This window comes from Rhinopithecus bieti, unplaced genomic scaffold, assembly GCF_001698545.2.
Source record: "Rhinopithecus bieti isolate Rb0 unplaced genomic scaffold, ASM169854v2 scaffold_42745, whole genome shotgun sequence".
NCBI lineage: Eukaryota > Metazoa > Chordata > Mammalia > Primates > Cercopithecidae > Rhinopithecus > Rhinopithecus bieti.
In genome coordinates this window covers 5107050-5131608 of record NW_016819184.1, presented here as the reverse complement: position 1 = coordinate 5131608, position 24559 = coordinate 5107050, and the positions used below count along the sequence as shown (strand labels likewise).

General features: G+C 50.8%; 1 protein-coding gene across 2 annotated transcripts in view; it reads right to left on the bottom strand.

The window, feature by feature from the left end:
• The window catches only part of FAM53B (family with sequence similarity 53 member B), a 125887-nt gene that overhangs the window by 59594 nt on the left and 41734 nt on the right, over nucleotides 1-24559 (bottom strand). For both annotated transcript variants that reach the window (XM_017858645.1, XM_017858644.1), the window contains exons 3-4: nucleotides 18580-18634; nucleotides 3734-4506 (exon numbers count right to left, since the gene is read on the bottom strand). In XM_017858645.1, the coding sequence (XP_017714134.1) occupies nucleotides 3734-4506; nucleotides 18580-18634 (828 nt within the window). The remainder of the gene's footprint in view (nucleotides 1-3733; nucleotides 4507-18579; nucleotides 18635-24559) is intronic.

The window sequence follows — 24559 nt, the reverse complement described above, 5'->3', positions numbered from 1 at the left end:
TTTTGAGACGGAGTCTCACTCTGTCGCCCAGGCTGGAGTGCAGTGGTGAGATCTCGGCTCACTGCAAGCTCCGCCTCCCGGGTTCACACCATTCTCCTGCCTCAGCCTCCCGAGTAGCTGGACTACAGGCACCCGCCATCACGCCCAGCTAGTTTTTTGTATTTTTAGTAGAGACGGGGTTTCACTGTGTGAGCCGGGATGGGATGGTCTCGATCTCCTGACCTCGTGATCCACCCACCTCGGCCTCCTGAAAAATAGGCATTCTCACAGCAGACTGAGGGCACTTCCCAGGAACGTCCACCTTCTGCTCCTACCTCTGCTTCTGGAGGCACCCAGAAGCAGCCCACACCTTCTCTCCAAGTCCTGTGACTGTGACGATGATCATGAGTATCTGTCAGCACCCAGCCTGTGCCAGCCAATGCACTGGGTGGGGGGGGTATGGGTACATATAGATATAGATACAGACACACACACACACACACACACACACATCAACAGATGTGGACACACACACATATATAAACACACACCCATATGGATAGCGCATTATCCACATACGTTGTTTCTCTTGCTCCTCCCACAGTCCTGTGGCAGTGGTGGCATTTGCTGCACAGACATGTCAAGCAATTTGCCTAGGGCTTCCAGTCTCCGGCCCCACCTCTGGAGGCCTTCTAGTGTGTCAATGTCGCCTTCTAAATGCAGATCCAAAAGTGAACACCATGCCCAAAAGAGCCCTGGCAGGCATAGGGACCAAGAGAGCTTCAGTTTCCTCAAGAGGGACTGGAATGGACAAGCTCTGAGGTCACATCTCCTGACATCCTCTGCTTCTAGCACAGAGTCTACACCCCAGGGCACTTGCTCCTGCTGAACTCAACTGTGGATACAGATGAGGGCAGGGCCTTGGACCTCAGAGCTTCCTGCCCTCTTACTCTCTTGGATTCTCTCCCTGGACCCTTTCCTGCGGGCAGGCTGGAGGGGCTCCAGCTACCACAGTCCATCTGGCCATACCGAATCATGGCCAGAGGGAAGCCGCCGTGTACTCATGCACACCCTCAAGATCTGATCTGGGCCCCAGTCGGGGCCTCTAGGGGAGCTGGGGCTCTTCAGAATGGCCAGCTGCTCCAAAGGTCTAACTGAAAAGGCCTTCTGCAGACTCACACACCTGGCCTCAGAACCCACATACGAAGGGGGCCTTTACAAGAATGCACAAGTGGAGCTCTCACCCCCAAAGGCAATGTGTAAACCAAGATCAAAAGGCCCATGAAAGAGAAGCCAGAGCCCAGCGGAAGGAAGCGTGGGCCACACCTGGGTACAAGCCTACCCTTCCAAAGATATGGAAAGCCCAACTCCAAGTCTTGCCTCCATGGGCATGCAGAGCAGACCCTAGCCCCTTCTCGGTGGTCCCAAATGTTGAGTGAAGCCACAGCATGTAGAAACTGGAGTCTGTGGCCAGTGGTCTAACCTCAGGGGCCATCTAGCAACATGTTAGTCCTTGTACACCAGCAACATGCCCAGCTCATCAGGTTACCATGCACGAGGCCCTGCACTGTCCAGGGCTCTTGATAAATACATAGGGATACCCTAGGCCTCGTTCTCAGGGCCCCACAGAAAAGCAAGGCCCACCTCCCCAGGCTAGAAATCAACTGATGATGGAGCCAAAGCAGGCCGAGCCCCATGGAGAGAGGGCTGACTAGGGTCTAGACTCTTGGTGAGGGCATGGCTCAGCGTTCACGGGCCCAGCCTCAGGGCTCTGGCCATAGGCCTTGGGCACACACACTTTCCAGAGGACCCCCTCTACTTTCCCTATGCCCAAGACCCGCTGCCAAGAAGGCGGCCAAGGACAGACAGGCTGAACCAGAGCAGCCTCCTCAGGTTCCGCACACCTTCCCAGATCTGGGAGGCCTGCCTGGGGCCAATGAAGCCATCTATACAACTGGGCGCGGCCCCACTGAGCATTATATTTTTAAATAGTATCTAACCAAACAAGGTCAAGAAATGTCTCCAATGATGCCAGTGGTGTTATTCCAACCGTGGCTAGTAACATATAATAACATGTATGTTGTTTTTATTATCTATCTACTCATTAGGTAATAAAATATGCTCAGCATTAAAAATGTAACTGAAGCATTATCATACCCAGAACTCTGGGCTCTGGGTTTTCCTCAGAAGTCACCCAAATCTGTCACCTTTCCAGACTTTTTACCTATTTAAATTTTTCTGAAGAAGGGAAATTCCTCTTGGTGTCAAATAAATGCGTTCAATCCCTGTCCAGCTAGTAAAGTCAAAAACGTTCCACTACACTGCAAAAAGAATGGCACACGCCTGGAGCTGCGATGGAAGAAATGGAAACTAGCTGAGGAGGGGCAGGAGCACTGACCCACACCCCTTCAGGCTCTCCCCCAGGCGGATCCCACTGACACAGGGGAGGAACAAGCACACCACCATCTTGCCCTCCCACTGCCCCAGCCAGTGCCCAGGCTCTTGAACAAAGGTGGCCAGAAAGTCTGGACTCTGGGGCCAGATAAGCTTTAGACTTAAGACACCTGCACCTCTCTCTATGTTGGGAGTAGGAACTAAAGGAGAGAAGAGCAAAACCCCATCAAGAGAAACTGCACATTCTTTGTAAAAGGAAAGAAGACCCAGTTGAGAAAACAACATTGTTGAGAAAACAACATTGGGCTTGGAAGGAAGTTAGCTATGCCCGCCCAAAACACAGTGAGCACGATGAGCCCGCCTGCCCTGGATCTGGCCATAATCCTGAGTGACCAAGGCCAACCCCTCTGAAACCATCCTCACCAACAAGAAGATCTTCACCCCTTGAAACCCAGTGAGACCAATGTTTACATAAATAAGTCCAGAAAAGATGATGGTCAGACTGCGGCATTAAGCAACTGACAGCTCCTGGGTGAACACAGAGCCAATAGTGTTGTGGCCCATCACATCCACCCATCCTTGAGTCAGAGGTCACAAGGGCCAGCACCACTTCCTCATCCCCAGCCAGAACCAGATGCAGCCAACTCTCAGGCTCAGAGACGCTCCTGATGACAGAGTATGAACTCCAAGTTCATCTCATTCAAATCAATATCCAAGATCAGTGTTAGCACAAGGCAGAGCTCCAAGACAAAGAGGATAAAGTCCAAGTGACAGGGGCGTGTGGCCAGATACTTCTACAGCAAAGGGCAAGGATGACTGCAGAGGCAGCTCAGAGAATATTGGTCACAGCATCTTGAGGGCCTCACATTTCAACAGTTTAATCAAAGGAATAAGCTCTCCGCAATCACTAGCTCTCGGAAACCATTACCCACACCCCTGATCTCAGGACCAGCATAATCCAAGGGACACTGAATCCCAGTGTGTGTAAACGTTTCTTGCAGCAGCTGCAGGGGCAGCTTCCTGGGAGAGACAGCTCCAGTGAAGGGCCGGAGGGGAACACCAGTGTTTGGTTCAGTGAGTCTGCCCACCAACAGCCCACCTCTCCCCATCCACCTGCCCTTGTACCCCTAGCACTGCACTCACAGTGAAAGGGAATATTTGGCTGTAAATAGAAAGAAATAAACGCTTTTAAAAAACCAACTGGAAATAATCTTTCTTTGAATAGGATTTTAAAAAACAAGGAAACTAACCCCCTCCTGGGTATTTCTGAAACTGGTGTTCTACGCTTGTCTAGGACGGCCCAGACCCAGCAGAGGCTCCAGTGAGCACCAAGGTGACTCCAGGATGCTGGGGCTCTTACCTGTGCCATCTTGGCAAGGTCTAGAGAAGGCCTCTGCTCCTGCACTTCTTCAGGGCGCCGCCTTTTAACACCGACCTTCTTATCGTTAAGGACACACGGCTGGGAGCGGCTGCGGGAAAGGCCGCTGGAGCGTCTTGCCAGCTCTGGCGTTGAGGCAGGTGTGCTGTTGGCTGAGGGAGGACAGTATTCCACAAAGGAAAACTGCTCATGTGAGCAAGAGAGGGACCGTTGCAGGTCCAGCCGGCCCCCTCCCATGGGATGCGGGTCAGGGTTCCAGGTGTCACCTGCCTGTCCACAAGGGGCTGAGCCTGGCACCCCTTGGCAGGGCTGCCCTCCAAATCGATGGTGGAGTCCTGCCTGGTCACAGGGTGAGGAGAGCACATTGGCCCGGGAAGGGAGGCTGAAGCTGGAGCTCCTCTGCATGGTGCTGAAGCCGTTGGAATAGCGCTGGACGCTGCCCCCACTGTAGCAGCGTCTCTTTTCCACAGGAGTCCAGACTTTGGAGCCCAAGGGCCTCCAAGATGTCCGGCAGCTGGACATCTCATCGGAGAAGGACAGTGAGCGGCACTGACGCTTGCTAGGGGGTGCTGAGGGGTTCCCGTTGTGGTCACTGATGCTGAGGTCTTTGATGAGACTGGTCACAGCACAGGCGGTCACTGCCTCCCGGTGCCATAGTGAGTTGTCCTTTTCAGGCAGGCATTCCCAGATGCTGGTGCTCGGTTGGTCAATCTGAAGAGGGCATTTCCTGTCCAGGTCTCGCCATCTGTCATTTTCTGGTTCATAAATGACAAGGAGAAAACATGATTTGAGAAGGCCTTCACTCCAGCCCTTTAATATCTCCACACCAACAGCCCGTTTCAAACACAGTATCTTAGAGCCAAAAGGCCCTTAGAAACCATCCAGTCCAACCTCATTTTACAGATGAGAAACTGAGGCTCAGAGAGGAGAAGTGAATCTCAAGGCTTTGAGTTGGAAGTTGGAAGCGGAGCAGGGCCTAGAATACAGATACACCCCTGGGACTCCTGATATGGTTTTCTTTCCAGTGTACCATACTGCCTCCCAGGAGAATCCAAAGCAATATTTTTCATCCAAAATGCTTTCTCATCTTATGGGTGGGAAACCGACTTGCCCTGAGCCCTGCCCTGGCCAGTAAGAGAGTCAGGACAAGACATATGTTAAGTGCCACTGGGTTCTCTGCAGTTCTCAGGACTGGGACTCGATGCTCTGGCAGAAGACCACAACCAAAGATGTCTCAACACCTCAGATGGCCAAGGCCAAAAGATGGCTGGGGCACTGCCAGGTTAGTTCACCCCAATTCCACCTTGAAAGCCTTTGCTAATAGAAGCTGGAGCTGGTACTGATTTAGATCACCTCCATCAAAATGCTCAACATCGATGTCACCAATGGCTGCCAATCACAGCATTTTCTCTATGTTCACTCGATTTTTCACTTAAAGCAATTAAAATCTGTAAGAACAAGTCTTGGGCTTCACAGACTTAAGGGCACCACTTAAACTTACGTATTCAGGTCTTCACTTGAATACACAAATAAATAACCGATCCTGCTATGAAATGCTACATTTGCACTTGAACCTTTATTTTGTGAAATATTCAAGAACTATTTATTGTTTTTCTACTATGGAATCAGGCACCATGTGGGGAATTTTAGGAGATGCAAAGATAAATTTGACATAGTTCTTGTATTCAAGTCTACAGTATAAAAGCAAAGTTAAGAAATATGCCATGCTGTCAGGGAACAACCTGTTAGTACTATTTTCTCGAACCTATATATATTTATAAATCATGCACATGTAAATGGCTTGAGTCAGTCAAGAGAAGAATACAAGTGAAACCTGCAATGATATTTGGTAGGTATTTAAGGTATTTAAATGCACGCAGGATCTCACAGCAATGCAGATCACTTACTGAGCATTCACCTGGGCTGTGGAATCCACACAGCACCCTGAGTGCAGGTACCATCATGGACCAGATCAGGAGACCAAGGCTTGGGGGACATTGAGCAACTAGCCCAAGGCCACACAGCTAGCACTAGACAGGATGTAAACCCAGCTTAGTCAGGCCCCAGAGCGCAGGCCCTTTTCACTACACTGCAGCGCTGAGGCAGACTGCAGGGGAGCCTGACTCTGGCCCTGGCCTTAAGGAGTTTATGGGTCAAGCAAGATGGGCTCAGGTGCAGAAAACTGAGACTTAACCCATGTGTGCTCGAGGCAGCAAGGACTACAAACCTATCTCCTCTACCAGTGGCCACTCCTCAAAGGGCACCAAGAGACACAGCCAGCTGAGCGTCACAAGTAGCAGCTTCTTGACTGACTCAATGGGAATGACCTGTGCAGCCCAAAGGGAGGGCCAGGAGCCCAGAGGAAAAGCTAAGGCGCAGCTAACAGTGGTACTCCTTCCTCTTGGGCATCCTGCCAAGGTCATGAGATACAGATTGAGGGGCTGGGACCCTGGCAGGGGACACTGCTAGAAATTATCCAGAGGCTGTATTCATGGAGGGCCTCAGAAGCTGGAGATGCAGGAGAGAAATCTTCCAAAAGCCCAGGCAAGCCAGCTGCGACAAAGCAAGACTGTCGCTAAACATCCAATTCCTTCATCATACATCGTTCATCTCATCTCTGAAATTTCCCAGGGCCTGACCACAGCAGGTCTCAATATCTGCTCCTCCAACTAGACTGGATCAATTACTTCCAAAAATCATCCAACGTACCCCTTCCTGCAAGTTATATTAGGTTGTTCAGACAGGCTTCACCACCAAGGAAACCATTCCCTTTGGGTATTCACCATTCTATTAAACCAGCTTCAACTTGACACTGGTCAGCAGCTGAAAGTCCAATAAACTAATATAAAGTAATTTTTTTTTTTCAGACAGGACCTGGCTCTGTGGCCCAGGCTGGAGTGCAGTGGCATAATCCCAGCTCACTGCAACCTCCACCTCCCAGATTCAAGCTATTCTGGTGCCTCAGTCTCCTAAGTAGCTGGGATTATAGACGTGTACCACACACCCAGTTAATTTTTTTATTTTTTGTAGACATGGAGTTTCACCATGTTGACCAGGCTGGTCTCAAACTCCTGGCCTCAAGTGATCCACCCACCTTGGCCTGCCAAAGTGCTGGGATTACAGGCACGAGCCACCGTGACCGGCTCTAAAGTAAAATTAAAGGAAATATAAACTCTTGTTGACAGAGTCACAAATATCTCAGTTATCATCTGATTTAAAAGAAAACAGAAAGTTATCCTAAGAAAAAAGTGAAGATTTATGTATGATGATGTTCATCAAAATGATGAGCAACAGAAAATGGTAAACATAATTAAAACATCTTACAGCAGGGGCTAGTTAAATAAATTATCAAGGAATAACATGGAGCACAAAGAAGCAGAGTTTCAAAGAACATTAAATGATGTGGGGAAATGCTAATAATATAAAGTTGAGCATAAAGAAATAGGATGTAAAACTGTATAGAGGGTGTGATTTCTACTTAGCAAAATACGTCTGTTGTATGTGAAGGTAAGAAGGAAATAAACCAAAATGTTAATAGTGGATTGGCAGACAGCTGGTTGGTTAATTTATTTTTTCTCTTTTGTTTTTCTATAGTCTCCAAATGTTCTGAGAAAAAATGTCTTACCAAATATGTGGGGGATGTGACCACCAAGCCCACTGGTGCTGTGCCCTTGCTGAACTCAGGAAGTGAGCCAGGGTCAGGGTGGGGGCCCACAGCCCGCCCTCTGCTGAGTTGGCTCCTCTGGGTTTTCAGGAAGTTGCTGTACCAAACGCTGGCCACTAACTTCTCTTTTGAGACAAGGCACTGAGGCACCAGATGGGCCAGGAATGTGGCCGACTGAGGAAAAAAACAATGGGTTTGGCACAGAGTGGCAAGGGTGGCCGGTGCTCATGGAGCCTGAGACATACTACAGACTGTGTCTCCACCAGGCCTCGGGGAAACCCGTGAGATGAAAAGGAGTTGATCCCACTCTCAGAGGATGCCATTTTCTATTCCATTTTTGTGCCACTGGCCTGGAATTTTCCCCATCTCTAGGGAAATCATAGAAGAAAGGGAAATCGGGAGCCAGCTAAACCATCCCTCCCATCTGCCCTTCCTTTCCCATGGCCAGCCTGTGATCTTGGTGCTTCTTTGAAGGGATCCCTCAGGGCCTCCCTACTCCAGGCCTACCTCCTCACTGCCTCTAGATAACTTTCTGAAGCCCCCACCTATTGTGGCCTATTCGCTTCAGTTGTCACCCGCTGCTTCTGGGAAAGAAGACAAGCATTTCAGACTGGCACCCGGGCCCATCTCCTCATCATTTTCCCCAACAAACCCTACACTCCAGGTAGCAAACCTCCTATGACAGTGGAGGTCAGAAAATAATCACAGAGTCAAAACCATCCCTGAAGAATTCCTGAACCAGCCCACAAAGTACACCTCCTCCACCCAGCTTTGCGTAGACAACCCAAAAGGGTAATTCTTATGCACCAGCGATTCTTTATAAAACTAAAGTTTAAGTAACTAGACTGCAGGAGCAAGCACAGGTAAGACCTATATGCAGAAAGGCTGGAAGTCCAACGTGCTGGGCCTTGAGGTAACCACCAAAACCCAGGGACATCAGAGCTGGGTGATGAATTCCTACAGGGCCTACTCCTTCTATGTTACAGAGTAAGCCTCTATGGCCTGTAAGATTTGTTGTAGGGAAGATTCGAAGAGTCAGTTTTTAACTATGAAGAGAAGTTGTAGCTTCCCCCAACATCAGCTCTTTCACTCATACACACCCTTACAAAGGCCTGGAATGTTCTTTTCCTGCCTTTATCCTCCTTTCACCAAGAGTCTCCTCATTTAAAAAGCCAACTCAAAGATCCTCTGAAGATACGCCTTCTCCTAGCTCTATGATTGTACAGCACAGAGGTACCTGAACTTTATGGATCTGCTTACACATCTACTTCTCCTCCTAAAGCCACAGACTCTCAAGCACAGCCCCAATGTGGCTCCCCAGTGCCTAGCACAGAGCAAGGCACACAGCAGACCTTAGTCAGTGATGCATGAATGAGGGAGTGGATTGCAAACTGCAGACAAAAGCTACAAGAGGATGTGGTGTCCCCTTGGACTCACCTGTCTTTTGTCCTTGGCAAAGGTGAGTCTTCCTTGGCCAGGTAAGTCCAACCTGGGCTGTGACCTGAACTGTCTGCCCCACCTGGGCCATGTGGCCATGTGTGACTCAGCCAGGAGATGGGTTGGCAGAGTCATGTCTAAGATACTCTGAAAATGCAAAGCACTGTTATTGTATATCAACACCAGCCAGGTGGCCACTTGTTCAGTCTGCAGGCAGATAATATTGTAATTGTTTCTATCTTTATCGCTTTGAGAAGTACAACATGAGAAAAGTAAAAACAATCAAGGCTATGTTTAGCCCTGTGTTTTCCCCATTCGCTCATGGAACAGAAAGCGATTTGTTGGGTCAGATCACCAGACAGAAGAAACAGGAATAGAAGCTAATTTTTAATGGCAAACTGCCCCAAGCGCTAAGCCCTAACGTCACACCATACAAAGGGCCTCGGTAGGCCTCCAAGAAGAGGATATGGGGTGCCCCTGCCCCCTCCATTCAGTATCACTTCTGCACAAACAACTATAACTCTTTCAAGTCACAATGGCCATGATGTAGGAGTCTACTGAGCAACAGTCACTTGGTGTAGCGGAAAGGGCAAGGACCTGGGTTCAAACCTCAGCTCTGTTAGTTACTCAGTTCCTCGTAGCTATTAGGAGAATTAAATAGGCATCTCATACAGGGTATAGGGTAGGCTCTCAAAAGCAGCAGTCATCATAAGGATAATCAATGGTACTGGAAAACGCTCTCCTAGCTGAGGCTTGACTCAACCAGAGCTGCAACTGGGTGCCAGCCTCTGTAGAATCTGGCTGGAATGGAAACCTGGCTTCTCTGACTAGGATTTCTCAAAGTGTGGCTTCTGGGCCACCTACAGGAGCATCCTTTGGGGGTGTTTGTTAAAATGCAGGTTTCTAGACCCTGTCTCTGACTTGGTAAATCAGAATCTCTCTGGGTAGGCATTTGCATCTTAACAAGCTCCCCAGGTTATTTCAATGCAAAAATGTTGAGAAATGCTGTTCTGGAAAGCGGATGACATGGAGAACTGAGTTATCAAACATCTGTCAGAATGGCGGCCCATCCAGACCATCCAGCACCACTGCCCAAAAGCTTCAGGAGGGTTGACAATTCTGGTCTCTACGAATTTGAATTCATAACATCACTGAAAGTTGGTGTTTTATGTTTCGGTTTGGGCCAATTCCAGGAAGAAGAATGGAGAAGGATCACTTCACCCTTCAAGTACTTAGAAGTTTAACAGGACAGGATGAGGACCCTTAGGGCCTCCTTCTCAAGCTACACAACATGCGATGGAGAGCCACTAGCAAAGGCCTTAGAAGCTAATTTACTCCTGTGAACAAGATGAGTGTGAAGCCTCCCACCTTCTCCCTGAGAACACGCAATGGCCCATCAGCCGTGTCCTAAAGACACACAGCAGGGCCCCCATCCACCTGCAGCCTGACACCAAGCCGCTGGCAGACCTGAGCAGGGCGCGACAGCCCACAGCCTGAGAGCACAGCACCAGCCCATTCAGTTCTATGCTGCGCCTGTTGCTTTAGCCTTTAGGGCATGTAAAGCTTCTCCGTGTCCCCACTGAGCATTATCTTCACAAGTCTGAAATGATACATACGTAAGAGCATGTGCATTTGTGTGTAGCGCAAACACACATGAGCCTTTGCCTGCAGATGGGAGAGTGAGCCACACAAGCATCCTTGGGCCCAGTTCTCTCACAGTCTTGGACAGACTAGGCTCTTCCAAAGCTGAGGCTTGATGACTGAGCTTGAAGTTTCTGACTTTTGATTATGCCACAAAGAACAGGAGAATGAGATGCCTACATATGCAGAGACAAGGACCCAAATCCCCAAATTTGCACTCACAAGGCTCTGGTCCTGTCACTGTTTGACTAAGAAGGGCAGAAGACTGCTGTGTGCACAGATCCTAGAGCTCGAAGCAAGAAAAACACTCAGAGGAACACGAATGGTATTTGACCTCAAATGTTCTTATTTCCATTTCTACCCTTAAATGTGAAGGAAAATTCCCAGGGCCCCAGATTCTTGGGGGACTATAAGCCTTCATATATTCAAAAGATAGAGGAGCTTTATAGCCCTGGAGAGCTCTGTACTATGTTTTCAATAGTGCCTTATGGTCACATCAGTACAGCAGAATGTGGTTTCCAGAAAAGGTTAAGCATCTCAAGTACAGACCAAGATACAAAATGCCCCAATTAGCAAGCCTGCTGTCAGATCAGGACCAGCTGACTCATTCTTACATTTCACACCTATCTACTTGTGCTGACAATGAGTATCTCTCCCCTCCTGTGGGTTGGGCTGTGTGAACTTGGCCTCAGGGCCACAAAGATTCTATGCTTGGTTTGGGGAGAAGCTCACCAAATCATCAATGGGAAAATCAAGAGAGCCGAGGTGTCTTTCCGAAGGTGGTTTTGCTAAACTGATCTTACGAAAAGAACGTGGGGGTGCGGGGGACACAAACAGGGCAATGACATGAGCTCCCCCATGATTGTCTCATCTGTTTTTAAATGGACTTGAGAGCCTCTGGCTCCCTGGAGGGTCTCTTTGCTTATATGACCAGAAGGAGACTCAATTCGGAGCAGTGTCAGGAACAAAAGGTCCTCGGGCTTTGCCTGCCAGGCCTTAGCTTCAGGTCCTGCCCACGCACCTGAGATGGACTGTAAAATGGCAGCTGTGTCTTGGGTTGGGGGACAGCAACACAGGACACCAAGTTCCTCACACAAGGCACAAGGAATTCGGATGGCTAGAGATAGCGCTCCATCAGGACCCACATCCAAGGAAGAAGGAAGGCGGGTCTGCAGGGCTCTGGGAGGTGACAGAGGCTACTAAGGACAAAGTTCGGGGTTCAGAGCCATTACCAGGGCCCTGCCCTTACCAGCAGAGTTGTGGTGGCCCATGGCAGCTGCCGCTGCTTCTGGGAAATCTTTGCTCTTACAAAAAGATGCCCGGTGGGATCCTCAAGGTTAGAAACCACACCAGATGGGGCACTGGGAACAGGGGCCTCAATCTCACCATCTGCACAAGGTGGGGTAGACTAGGGTCTCACGACAGCCCTTTCGGTTCTGACCGGGACTTCCTACTCCACCCCCCAGGCATTCATAAATGTAAGGGAACAGCTAGTATTTGCAATGGCAACAAGAGCTCTGAGGGGACAACAAGGTCAGTTTGGTCCATCTCCTCTGGATTTCCATCCTGACTGTGGGTGTGCACAGAGCATGGGAAACGGGCAGCTGCTGCTGATGCACCTCTCAACTGATGTGCGCAACAAAGCTGGGTGCCATTAAACAGATGAGGGAACTGGCGACAGGCAGAGCTTTTCACGAAACTGTCAACAAATGCATATTTACTGTTAATCAGCTAACACTCCAATAGGGTCCTCGCTGAAGCTGAGGAAGAGCATGAATGTGCATCCCAAGCACGTGACTCGTCTCATGGGCTGTCACAGCAATCCCCATCTGACTGATGGGGAAACTGGGCTTCAGAACGATGTCACATCTCCCCCATGGACACACATCCAGCAAATGACAGAGCCCGGATGTCAACCTAGTCTGCAGTCCCAAGGTCATGCTCTTGCAGTTGGGTCAGGCTGCCTAACTTGACCATCTCTTCATGTGGAAGGCATGGTACCCAGATAGGCTGGCAGTGGCCATTTCCTGTCCTCTGGCACTATTGTGGTCCCCTCCCCATCAAGTCAGCCCAACCTGGGTAAGAAGGCAGCCCTGGAAAGCTCTGTTTTCACTTGTCACTGGCAACACTTGTCGTGTGCCAACCACATTTTACATCTACTTCCATTCTGTGCTTTATTATTCCTGAAACACTGCCTGAAACCAATGAATGGTACAAGGAAGAATTTAAATACCCTACATGACAAACTATTTTAGAGATTTTAAAATCACGCATATGACCATAATAAAATTATGACCATAATAAAATAAAATAATAAAGCAAACCTTAAAAAATCCTATATACATATACATACATATACATACACACACACACACACACACACATTTATATTTGGATATAATTTTTTTTCAATGAAAACAAATCTCATTCTAGCCTATACTGGTTAACACACAGTCTCTTATTGGAGGACCTGGCCCAATGACCACATTCAAAATGGTTGTCTCTGCAAAACAGAAAAAGTGGCAGAGACCAAAAATTGGGCCTGAGAAGCTCTGATTTTGTTATTGCTGTCATTCATTTTGATTCATTCATTTGTTTATTTGTTCTAGGAATCAAAAACACTCCAGCTCTGATGGCCACCCTCTTCCTACAACGCGCAATCACTTTCCACTTTCCATGACAAACAGTGGCTGAGTTTAAAGACCAAAGCTACCAAATCTCAAAGCAAAATCTTTTAGTCCTCCCCAGCTCAACACAGCCAACTGGTTTACCCTGTAGAAATTAATACAGAGAGTGCCCCAGGGAACAACCCTTTTATGTACAGAGTAGACTTTAACAGCCAAGTAATTAAACCCTGAAAGTAAGGGCTTATAATTAAAATGCGGACAAACCTGAACTGGGGCGGCACAAGGAGGGCTGCTATAATATTTTTACAATTCCTTTTTATACATAATGTATGATCCTTCTGCTCAAGTTTCCTCTATGTTCTTTGCCTGTGAAATAATTTACATTAATAAATAATTTATTACCATAACTCCTAAAGTAATTATGGGTTTCCATCCAATTTTTTTTAGCACATGAATTGTTTTGTTCTCTGTCCACTGACTTGTATTTACAAGACTTTTCCTAGTAGCCTTTTTAAAATAATTGGTATTGCCTTTGCTTTCTTACATATGAGTGATTTCCAGGTCTCATCCTCGCCTGAGTGCTGAGGAAAATGGAATGTGTGGTGCCCATTGTCCCTACGATACAAATGCACTGAATGGCTGCAATTAGCCAAGGGTGGTGAATGGAGACTGCGCTCACTCCACTTGCCCTGTTTCACCAAAAAAGATTAAACTAGTACACGTGTGACCCTGGGTCCCCCACTGCAAATGGCAGAAGATGTGGAGGGAGCCTGGACTGAGAGTCTGCATGTGGCCCTGCTTCTCCCCACACAGGACGACTCTCAGCCACAGCCCGGGCCCCTCTTTGTACCCACTAGAAATCAGAGTCAGGAGCAAGGGCTGGCTCCCTCGCCCAGTCGGCTGACCAGTGGGTGGGCCGCACCACGGAGCTGCCACCTGACCCACGTTTCCTGTGTCGAGAGCACAAGAACCAGTCATATAAATGGCTCTTTCCCAGAGCAGCTTTGTAGAGGAAATTCTATTTCAGCAAAGAAGGTGGGCTGGGGATGCTCTGGGAGATGAGAAAAGAAGCCAAGAGTCAAAACAGCCTCTGCTGGCAGTAGCCCTATGGTGGGGGCTGAGCTGGCACCCTAATAAGGGGCACTCAAACCTGGTGCAGGGCTGGCTGGGCAGTGCTCAGCTCTACCCTCTCTGCTTCTCCCATTCACACTCCATGCTGGCTTTGTTCTCTCTTCCACACTGAGAAGAACAAAACCACTTCTCTGTATCAAGTTCCTAAACTGGGGTAGGGGACAAGAGTGGGGAGGGGCCTGGTATCCAGCTTGCAATCACAAGGCGTGAAGTGCTTTTAATTAAAAAAAATAAATAAAAAGCATAGGCCAGGCGCGGTGGCTTGCACCTGTAATCCCAGTACTTTGGGAGGCTGAGGCGGGTGGATCACCTGAGGTCAAGAGTTCAAGACCACCCTGACCAATATGGTGAAACCCCATCTCTACTAGAAATACAAAAATTAGCCAGGCGTGGTGGCAGACGCCTGTAATTCCAGCCACTCGGGAGGCTGAGGCAGAAGAATTGCTTGAACCTGGGAGGTGGAGGTTGCCCTGAGCCAAGACTGCACCACTGCACTCCAGCCTAGGAGAAAGAGCAAGACTCCATCTCAAAACAAACAAACAAAAAAAAACAAAAATAAAATTAAAAAGGCATTGTTGTGAGTACTCGATTTATATTAGTTATGTGTTTTATCTAAGTGGGTGCAGAGGAGGCTGGGCTACTTGAAACGTTGGCATTTTAAGAAGTGACCAGGGTGCTGTGCTCCTTGCTCTACTGCACTTGCCCAGATTTTCTGCAGAATATTCGGGAAACTTGAACTCATACTGGCTTCCAGCGAGGACCCTGGCATGGGGGCTCAGGAGGAAAAAATCCTGAGTCACAGGACCAACTGTCCCCAGCTCTCATGGGAGAATTCCACTGATCAGCACCAGAACATGAGTCTTTTATCTTCAGGAGACAGGCTGGGGGTTGGTGATTATGATAATTTGGTGTTTTATCTTTGCACAGCATTGTCAAGAGCTGGAAGGGCCCAAAACCCTCTTGAAAAGTCCAGCCGGCCCCTCAGAGTATTCTCTTCCCCACTGTTGAAAAGCAGGCATGCCAGGCGCGGTGGCTCACGCCTGTAATCCCAGCACTTTGTGAGGCTGAGGCAGGCAGATCACGAGGTCAGGAGATCAAGACCATCCTGGCCAACATGATGAAACCCCGTCTCTACTAAAAATACAAAAATAAGCTGGACGTGGTGGCACACGCTTGTAATCCCAGCTACTTAGGAGGCTGAGGCAGGAGAACTGCTTGAACCCAGGAGGTGGAGGTTGCAGTGGGCCAAGATCATGCCACTGTACTCCAAACTGGCGACAGTGAGACTGTCTCAAAAAAAAAAAAAGAAAAAAGAAAAAAAGAAAGAAAAGAAAAGCAGGTACACCTCTGATGAAATCTTGCTGCCTGGGGTGCACTCCCAGTTCACAGAGCACCAGGAGGGCTGGAGAGGTAACCTGAGCTTCCACTAGACAGAGTGCGCAGGGTAAGGCTCCTGACTGCTGACCCCTCTCCCCCAGCAAGTGCAGGAAAGGGACAGAGGTGGGAGGGAGGATGTATGCTAGTGTGTGGCCGTCACCTTAAATCCCCACAACTTGCAAGCTGAGGAAACCTAGCCAGGAAGACGGGGTGGTATCCCCATCGTTCAAGGGCCTCCACATCTCGTGGAAATTGGCCTAAGCAGCGCGGAATTCACTGTTCGTTGATCTTTCTCCTCCACCAGACAGAAACCTCCCTGAGGGAAGGGGCAGGGTCTGATCCACTCTATCCCTCACCAGGTGCCTGACACACAGCAGGTGCTCAAGTCGTATCTATGACAGCACGCCACTGCAAATGAAACAAAATGCAGTCAGTGAAACACCTCAGTGATGCACAGCCATGCAGGTCAGGGTTCTCCTGAATCAGGGAGGGGCTGAGCAACAGAAAGATGAGGCCCATAGACAGAGAGCAGCAGAGGAGAACGAGGGGACTCCAAAGACCTCCCACCAGTACAACGGCTCCCGCTTCTCCCTCTGCTGCCTCGTAGTGCCCTGGCACTGTCCCACAGAGCAGAAGGAAGACAGGACCCTGCTGAAGAGGAGAAGAGCCTGGGACGGAGGCACTGGGACCCTGCCAGCACTTCCTAAAGAGTCACTCTGTAAACAGGAGTCTGGAGACACAGCGTAGTCCCTCCTGGAAACCACAGCCTCCCCGGTAGAAAGCAGGTTGCTGGGCTCCGCAGCCTCCGACAGACTCTCCTGGGCCATCTGGGCTTTTCCCCACACACCTCCCCTCCCCGGGGCCTCTGCCTTGGTCCCTGGGCCTCAAGACTTGCCCCTACAAGGGTGAGTCTCTCTGCCATCACAAACCCACCACACTTTCACCTTATTGTAACTTACATAGTGCAAAGACTAGAAATCCTTGAAATAAAGACCAACATCTCCACAACCCAGTTTACTGATCTGGCCCGGTTGACAGCTAAAGTCTAGGCAGGGTTGAGGGTTTGGGCATGCCGGGGCCTCTCTCTCTTTCCCAGCACGATACAGGAAGGAAGCTCAAAGGTGAGGCTGTCCCAGGAAGCAGGCAATGAGGCAGGCTTCTGAGCTATGTGTCTGGGGCGCTGAGGGTTTGCTGAAAGCCGTAAACCACGGGGGAGGCATTCAATCCTGTGGGGACGGGCCTCCGAAGTATGTCATACGGAAAACCAGGGCCAGCTGATCTCCCTGTCTCCATCTTCTTCAGCGGCAGCATCAAGAGCACCGCCACATGTCCCAGAGCCATGGCATATGGTTGAGAAGAAAACAACCTCCCTTCATCGCCCTTCATCGCCCACCTGAGTCCAACTCTGCCTACTGACGGAGCTTGTAGAGGGCCACCTCAGTAGACCTCAGTTCTCCCGTATGTGCACGAAGCCGCTGGCAGAGCCAGCGGGGCCCGGCATGTACCGAGCCTGGCACAGGGCTCAATCTGACACATGGCCTCATCTACAGCAACTGTATCTGAAGAAGAAAAACAAAACACCTCACGTGCAGGAAGGACCGAGAAGGAAAGGCAAGGGAAACTCTGAGGTCTGACCAAAGTAACCTTTGAATCTGAAAGCCCACAGTTGTCATCCATCATCCAAGAGTGGTTTCTGAGTCCACATAGACGTTACAGAAACTCATTCGGCAAGACGTCCCCAAAGGTGGGCAAGGAGAGCCACAGAGGGACACTGAGAGGTCAAACAATGCCCAATCACCTGAAGCATCAAGAAATCAACATATTCGGCCGGGCGCGGTGGCTCACGCCTGTAATCCCAGCACTTTGGGAGGCCGAGACGGGCGGATCACGAGGTCAGCAGATCGAGACCATCCTGGCGAACACGGTGAAACCCCGTCTCTACTAAAAAATACAAAAAACTAGCCGGGCGAGGTGGCGGGCGCCTGTAGTTCCAGCTACTCGGGAGGCTGAGGCAGGAGAATGGCGTGAACCCGGGAGGCGGAGCTTGCAGTGAGCTGAGATCCGGCCACTGCACTCCAGCCCCGGCGACACAGCGAGACTCCGTCTCAAAAAAAAAAAAAAAGAAATCAACATAATCAATGGTCATCTTTTTTGCCCCCTATAAAAAGCAGTAATTCACACTTGCACAGAAGCAGAAGATCAAGGCAATCTTCTCTGGAAGGCATGTCAGCAAAATGAATCAAGAGCCTTACAAATGTCCCTGCCCTCCAGCCTGTCTATTCCACTCCTGTAAACTATCCTAGCAAATCATCTCAAAGGCAGACAAGGAGTGAGGCACTTACATAGTCACTGTTCATCACAACAGCAAATAAAACAGCCCCTTGACCCACCAGCCTAGATGTAGTTACATCACTAAAGCCATCCTGATACACTTACCACACAATGCGGCACTGTAAACCATTAACATGCATGGAATGAACAATTTTAATGCTGTGGGAAGATGATGGTAACTACTCCAAGTGAAAAAAGCAAACGAATATAGTTTTACCTAATTATATGTTCATCGTGCAGTGGGCTATATAAAAAATGCTAAGAACATAAACATACACAAAAATATCAACAGTAACTCTCCCTGGGCATTGGGGCTATGAGAGATTTTTATTGCATACTTTACACTATTGTGCATTTTCTGAATGAAAAAAATCGACATGAATTACTTTAATCATCAGACAGAAATTCTCAGTGTTGGAGTTGTAAACCACACATTAGTGCCTGTCCCTTCACTCAGACACCATAGGGGACCAAAAAATAGTTAAAACACACAGAAGAGTCCCGGGGCTGCTCTTTTTGAACTTGGGTCCAGAAAGTGCTTTCAGCGTCTCACCTGGAGGACTCAGACCCTGGCTGGAAGGACTAGGAGGACAGCTTCCAGGACGGCCTTGAGTACTTACCCATAATTCCACAAGAGAAAAGTGTAGGTCCTTGACTCATCTTCTTTGGCGTGTGCTGAAAACAACCAGAAAAGCTATTCACTCTTCAAATCATAGGAAGCATGTTTGCACTGACTCTCTACTGATCCCTTCTAAAGTCACAATAAAAAGGTGGCTGTCCTTTGCCAACGTCAGATCAGGGAAAGGAGGAAAAGGTATTCAAAGAGAAAACATCTGCACAGAATTAGGCCCAGACTTTTTGTCCCAAGTCTCTGGTGAGTTATGGAGTCCATTGAGTTAATGGGCTTTGAAAACACACAGAAAGCCCCATCACTTCTGACACAAGGGGATTTTTCCACATAAGAGATGTGGAGGCGGCCCAGGGGCAGGATGGATGGTAAACAGTGGAACAAGCTTCCTTGAGCTGGGCTGAGAAGAGACCAAAAGAGGCGGGGACCTCCCTGGGGACACGAAGAACCTCAAGTAGGGAGCAGAGGGCCCCAGGTCCGACTCCGAGACCCCTCCCTTCCAGATCCAGGGAGAACAGCTCTCCCGCTCTGGTGAGAAGCATGGGGAGAGCTCAGAAGGGCTGGCCTCTGCTCTGCAGACTGTTTTGTGGCTACACTGAGGCCCCCTGAGGCATTTTCTCTGAACTGAAACAGAAACTCAAGGGTTATACTTGGTCTCAACATAACAGCGATGGCTTTTGAACTCCTTGGCACTGTATTTCCACAACAGTTTCCTTTCCACTGTAAACATTCTACATCTTTCCTGATGCCCCCCCGCCTACCCTCAACTGAACGCTATGGCCACTGGGCAGAAAATAGGCCAACGAGGCCTAGAAGAACCCCAAATCCAGGGCACTTGCTCCACGGCTACACAGTAAGCTGGGTGTAGAATATTCTGGGGGTTCCTCATGCTAGGTGATACCCAGGTCAAGAGGCTTGCCTGGTCCTCTCATGAGCAGAGACTACCCAGCCAGAGCCCCAGGAAGCAGCTCTGCCTCAAGTGCTCTGAGGCTCCCTCACTCACTTGCCCACTCGCTCAGTGGGCATGGGTGGGTGATTCTTTCTGGGCGGGCTGTGCTGGGGGTTGATCATGCAATGGTGAAAGGAGCTCTCAGCCCCAGAGAAATGAGCTTATCACAGAAGGCTCTAACTTCTGAAAGGAACCCCCAACACTCCCCATCAAAATGACACAGACAAGGCTTCCAGGCTGGTAAGTGGACGAGGGCCCAGGTTCTGGCTCTTTAAGGCCTGGCAGGACGGTGGGGCTGACTGGGAACACCTGGCCCATCCAGGTAAGAGGGTGGCAAGCACCTGGCACCAGGTCCCTCACCTCATCCCCATCCACCCAATCCAGGGACCTCTGCACGAGGTCAACACTGTGTTCATCCCACAGGGTTACTAAGGGTCCATCCTGATCAGCCTGGGGACACAGCGGTGAAGGAGGGCTCACACTTCATGGAAGACAGTCACAGACAAACCACGGGGAGATCGGGGCTGGAGGGGATGTCCAGGGCAAGTGTGCTGGGATGGGGGTGGACGCCGGGGCGGCCTCCTCGGGGGGATGCCTAGACTGCTACTGAGGACCACAGGAGCTTCTAGGGCTGAAGGGGAACGGGGCAGTCCTCCTACAGGTCGCCCTCCTCAGTTTAAAATGATCCTAACAGTATCATCACACTCGGTCACCCTCCTGGATTCCACAGTGATGTAACCATCCCCTGTACCACCATCTGTGGAAATATCTGGGAAGAATTCAAAACAGCTGCACCTGCTTCCTCCCATCCCCCGCCACACAATCCCAGCTGAGAGGTGCAGCTGAGACCACACCAAAGTCATGCAATGGAAAGTGGATGACAAGCGCATGAGAGCCCTGCTGCTGGGGCTGCGCTGCCTGCACAGCCGCGAGCTCAGCCTGTGGATGCCAGGCAGGCCCCCAGTTCCCAGGCTCAGAGAGGGAAGTCGGGCCAGGGTCTTGCTTGCCAAGGGAGGTGGCTCCCAGCACTAAGGGAACACCTGGGCACAAGGAAAACACCCCCTGGGGAACCCCGGCCCCCAGTCCACGCCTGCCAGGTGGGAGAAGGCAACCCAGGCTGGGAGGCCACAGAGGCCACACCAGGATGGGGGCTGGGGAGAGCAGAGAGAGCAGGAACACTGGAGCACCCTGTGTGCTTCACTGGCACGCATGCAGGAGGGGTTGGGGCTTTCCACACCGAAGCAGGAAGCCACATAGCAAGCCGCCCCCTGCCTGGCCAGCAGAACCGTGCTTGCTGGCCGCCTCTCACCAAGCCAGCATGTTCTAGACCAAGGGGGACCTCAGGGCCCTTCTGACCCAGGCCGTCACAAGGAACACTGCCAGAGATGCCGGGTCGGTCTGCCCACAGAAACAGACTGGGCCAGCACACACAGCACTCCAGGCACTCGTTCATACATTCACTCGACTTGCTCATTCATTCATTCAGTGAGGACTTATCAGCATCTACAGCAGGTACTCAGAGTGGCCTGCCATTTCCAACCTGGAAAACAGACTCCTCGTCACCCTACCATTGGCCCTGATCCCAGCCACTGCCAGCCCCAGTGAACGCCCCTCCTAACCGCTCTTACAGCCTGTACCCTGGGCCCCCATTTCCTACCCTCCACCCAGAACCCAGAGCCATCTTCTTAAAGCAGAGATCGGACCACGTCATCCTGTTCCAACAACTTCCCATCACAACCAGAATCAAATCCTGGCCACTACCTCTCCTCCACAGCGCACAATGCTCCACATGAGCCAACCTGAGTACCCCCAACCTTGCTCTGGTCCTCCCCTCCTCACTCACACCACCCAGTGGTGCCAGACCAGTCACTACCATCTCAGGGGCTTTGTGCCGGGATCTTCATACAGCACGCTCTGCACTGTTCCTGGCCCGTGGCCTCCTCAGTGGCCTTGCCGGACCATCCTGGCTAAAGTGGTGCCTCCCACCCACTTTTCTCTCTCCCATCGCCTCATTTAATGAACATGGCAAGTATTGGAACATCTGTTCCTGTACTGACTCTCTGCTCCATGGGAACGGAAGCTTCTTGAGAAAGGAGGGCTGTCTTGGTTCCAACTTCACAGCCGACAGCAGGCACCACGGCTACAGGCACCTGTCAGCGCCAGCCTGTCCCACTCCTGAGGCCACACACCCAGTGGATGTTAGGCAACAATGGATTTTCACTGGGCAGAAGTTACTGTCTCCCAAAATCGCTGGCCTCATGCAAAGTCAAACCTCAGTGGGGAAGGGCTGAGAGGCCAGCCTGAGAGTCAGAGCCACCTCGCAGGCCGGCCTGGCCTCCTCATGCCAGTCTCCAGCCCTCTACCTAAGGGTTCCCGTGAACCAGCTGGTGCACACTATGATTTTCCAACTAGAAGGAACGACTTCTCCATTTCCCCATCCCAGGCGAGCCACTGCTTGTTCCTCACTGAAGAGATGAAATTGCGCAGCCCAGTGGTGCGGCCCCCTGCTTCTGTCAGCAGCACCCCAAAGTCTAAATTGGGATACCTTCACCCTCACTGTATCATGTCTTAGTGGGACTGTCAACCAAGGTGCCTCCACCTCCCCTGGCCCCGGGCTAGGCCCAGATCTCAGGCTTAGACACTGGTTCCATGGCTGACTCCTGAACCACAGAGCTGGGCCTGATCCGCCCAGCAGGGAGGCCCTCAGTCTGCCCGTGGGCACCTGCTTCTGAAGTCCTCTCAGCTGCTCCAGTCCTGCCCTTTCTGGGGCCCGACTGGCCCCCTCCTCTCCAGCCCTGAGAGCTCTCCCCGTGCTCCAGGGAGTTCTCTCTTGGGGTGAGTTAGCTGGAGATGGCCTCTGGCGCTGACAAAGGGGGAACCCTGACTAATTTCGTGCTTTACCTTGAGACCAGATCAGGGCCCATCTTGCTTTCTGAGCCCCATCTGTGAAGCTAAGCCAGTGGCAGCCAGGCCAGAACGTCATGTACTGACAGCTTTCCAGGGTGCCAGTCCCCAGTACACCCTGACTGCTGGCAGGTTTCCCTGGTCCAACTCCACATGGGCAAACCAGCAGAGTTCCTGCTTGGCTCTAGGTTGGCCAGGGCCTTTTATTCCCCAGGCTACCCAGTATATGCTAACATTCCCACTGGTATGTACCATTCCTACACACGCAGCCTTTCCAACACTTTGAACCTCCTGCACCCCAGTGGGAAGAAAGAGCCAATCACGGTGTGGAGGCCCCACCAGGCCCTGAGGGAACCCCTTGAGGCCCTCTGAGGTTTCACAAGACACTCAGTGTCTGCACTCAGCGAGCACCCGAGCCCTGCAGTGCTGAGGTCTGCAGTGAAATAAGACCAGAGCACATTCCCCCTTTGTGTTTCTCCCACTGTGAAGCCTCTGTTCCCGAGCCCACCCTGGGGCAGGGCCTCATCTCTGTGAGACTCCTCAGATCACGAGAAAAGGTTTTTGGAATTAGATCCTTGTAGGAAAGGCAAAAGCTGGAAATCAAATGGAGGCTTCAGGGCCATCTGTCTGACTAAAGAAAGCAGCCCTGGCTTAAATAAAGACACAATTAAGGCTCCAAATGAGGAACTGGCCCTGCAGAAAATGCCAGGCCACAACCACGGTTCTTCATAACTTTCCTCTGCACATTATCGACTAAAGCAATCAAGTCACATCTTCCATCTCCTGACACAGTGTTACAGGGAGCCACAGAGCACCTGGGGGAGGCTCACACTCATGCCCTAGGCAAGAACGAGCGGAGCACCCACACTCCCGAAATGCAACCCCGCGAGACTGTGGCAGTCGAAAGCAAAAAGGAGATCCAGGCCTGAGACAAGAAAGAAAAGCTGAGGAGGGAACAATGCCTTTGGATGAAGATTCTCAAAGATGCTGATAGAGATATAGTGGCCCTGACTCCTGAGGCTCCGGGGTTAGCCAAAGCATGGGCGGGCCCCTTGGTATCTCTGCCTGTCCAGGGTGAAAGGCATCAGGCTGCCCTGGACCCTACGCACTCCTGCGTTCTAACTTCAGGCCAGCCTGGGGCCTGCGAGAGATCCTGGCTGGGGCTACTGAGCTCAAAGTGCCAACTTAGCATGGCCCAAAGTATGAAGAACGCCAGTGCCCAGGGAACTGTGTATAAGGCCTGACATGGCCACTAACTCCTCAAATAAGAAAAGTCATTTAGCCTTTGACATCCTAATCGGACAAGTGCAGAAAGAAGTGCTTGTTCTATCTACCAGATCAGCCCCTCCAAAAGACTAGTATTGGTTGTTATGGGGAAAGTCAGGCAGTCTGGAGCCGCATACTGCCCTCTGCCCAGGAGCAGCCAGCCGTCAGCTCCCTTTGGTCTTCAGCCTTAAGGGAGGATGGGCTGCAGAGAGAAGAGTGGGCCTGGCCAAGGGAGGTGGTCACTCTGGAAACAAGAGAACAGGCTCTTGGCCTGAGCGTGGGCGTGCGGGAAGGAGCTGAGGGAGCACAGTGCTCCAAGGTCAAATGTCTGGGCTGCCTTCCAGGGGAGCAGCTAATGTTAGAACACTGGAAGGAAGAGCCCACTCGACAGAGGAAGGCACCAGGCAGAGTCGGGGAAAGGGGAATTGGACCCAGCCATGGCTGCTGGCCATGCAAGCGAAGTCAGGGCCATGGGCACAGCTGAGCCTCAGGGCCATCTCTCCCCAGGCAGGTGGGCCCTGTGCTGGGAAAGGCAAAACGCTGAGCACTGGTCAGTCCTTTTTTTCCTTTTTTCCCACACCTTTCTTTGAGGGAAAGGCAGTTGTTTCACCAGCATTTAGTTTTTTAAAACAGGGGAACCAGAGAACCATGGCATGAACCCCTAAGAAGGCTGGGAGGGAGACCAAGTCCTCACACCCCTCAACAGGCCTCAGAGTTGGCCATGAGCTCTTCCTCCAGTGCCACATGACACCCAGGGTTGTGAGGACCCTGGTGACTTTCCTTGCACGTTGAGACTTTCCCACCTCTGTGATTGAGGCCTGACTCTGGGGACCCAGGGAGAGCTGTACCTCTG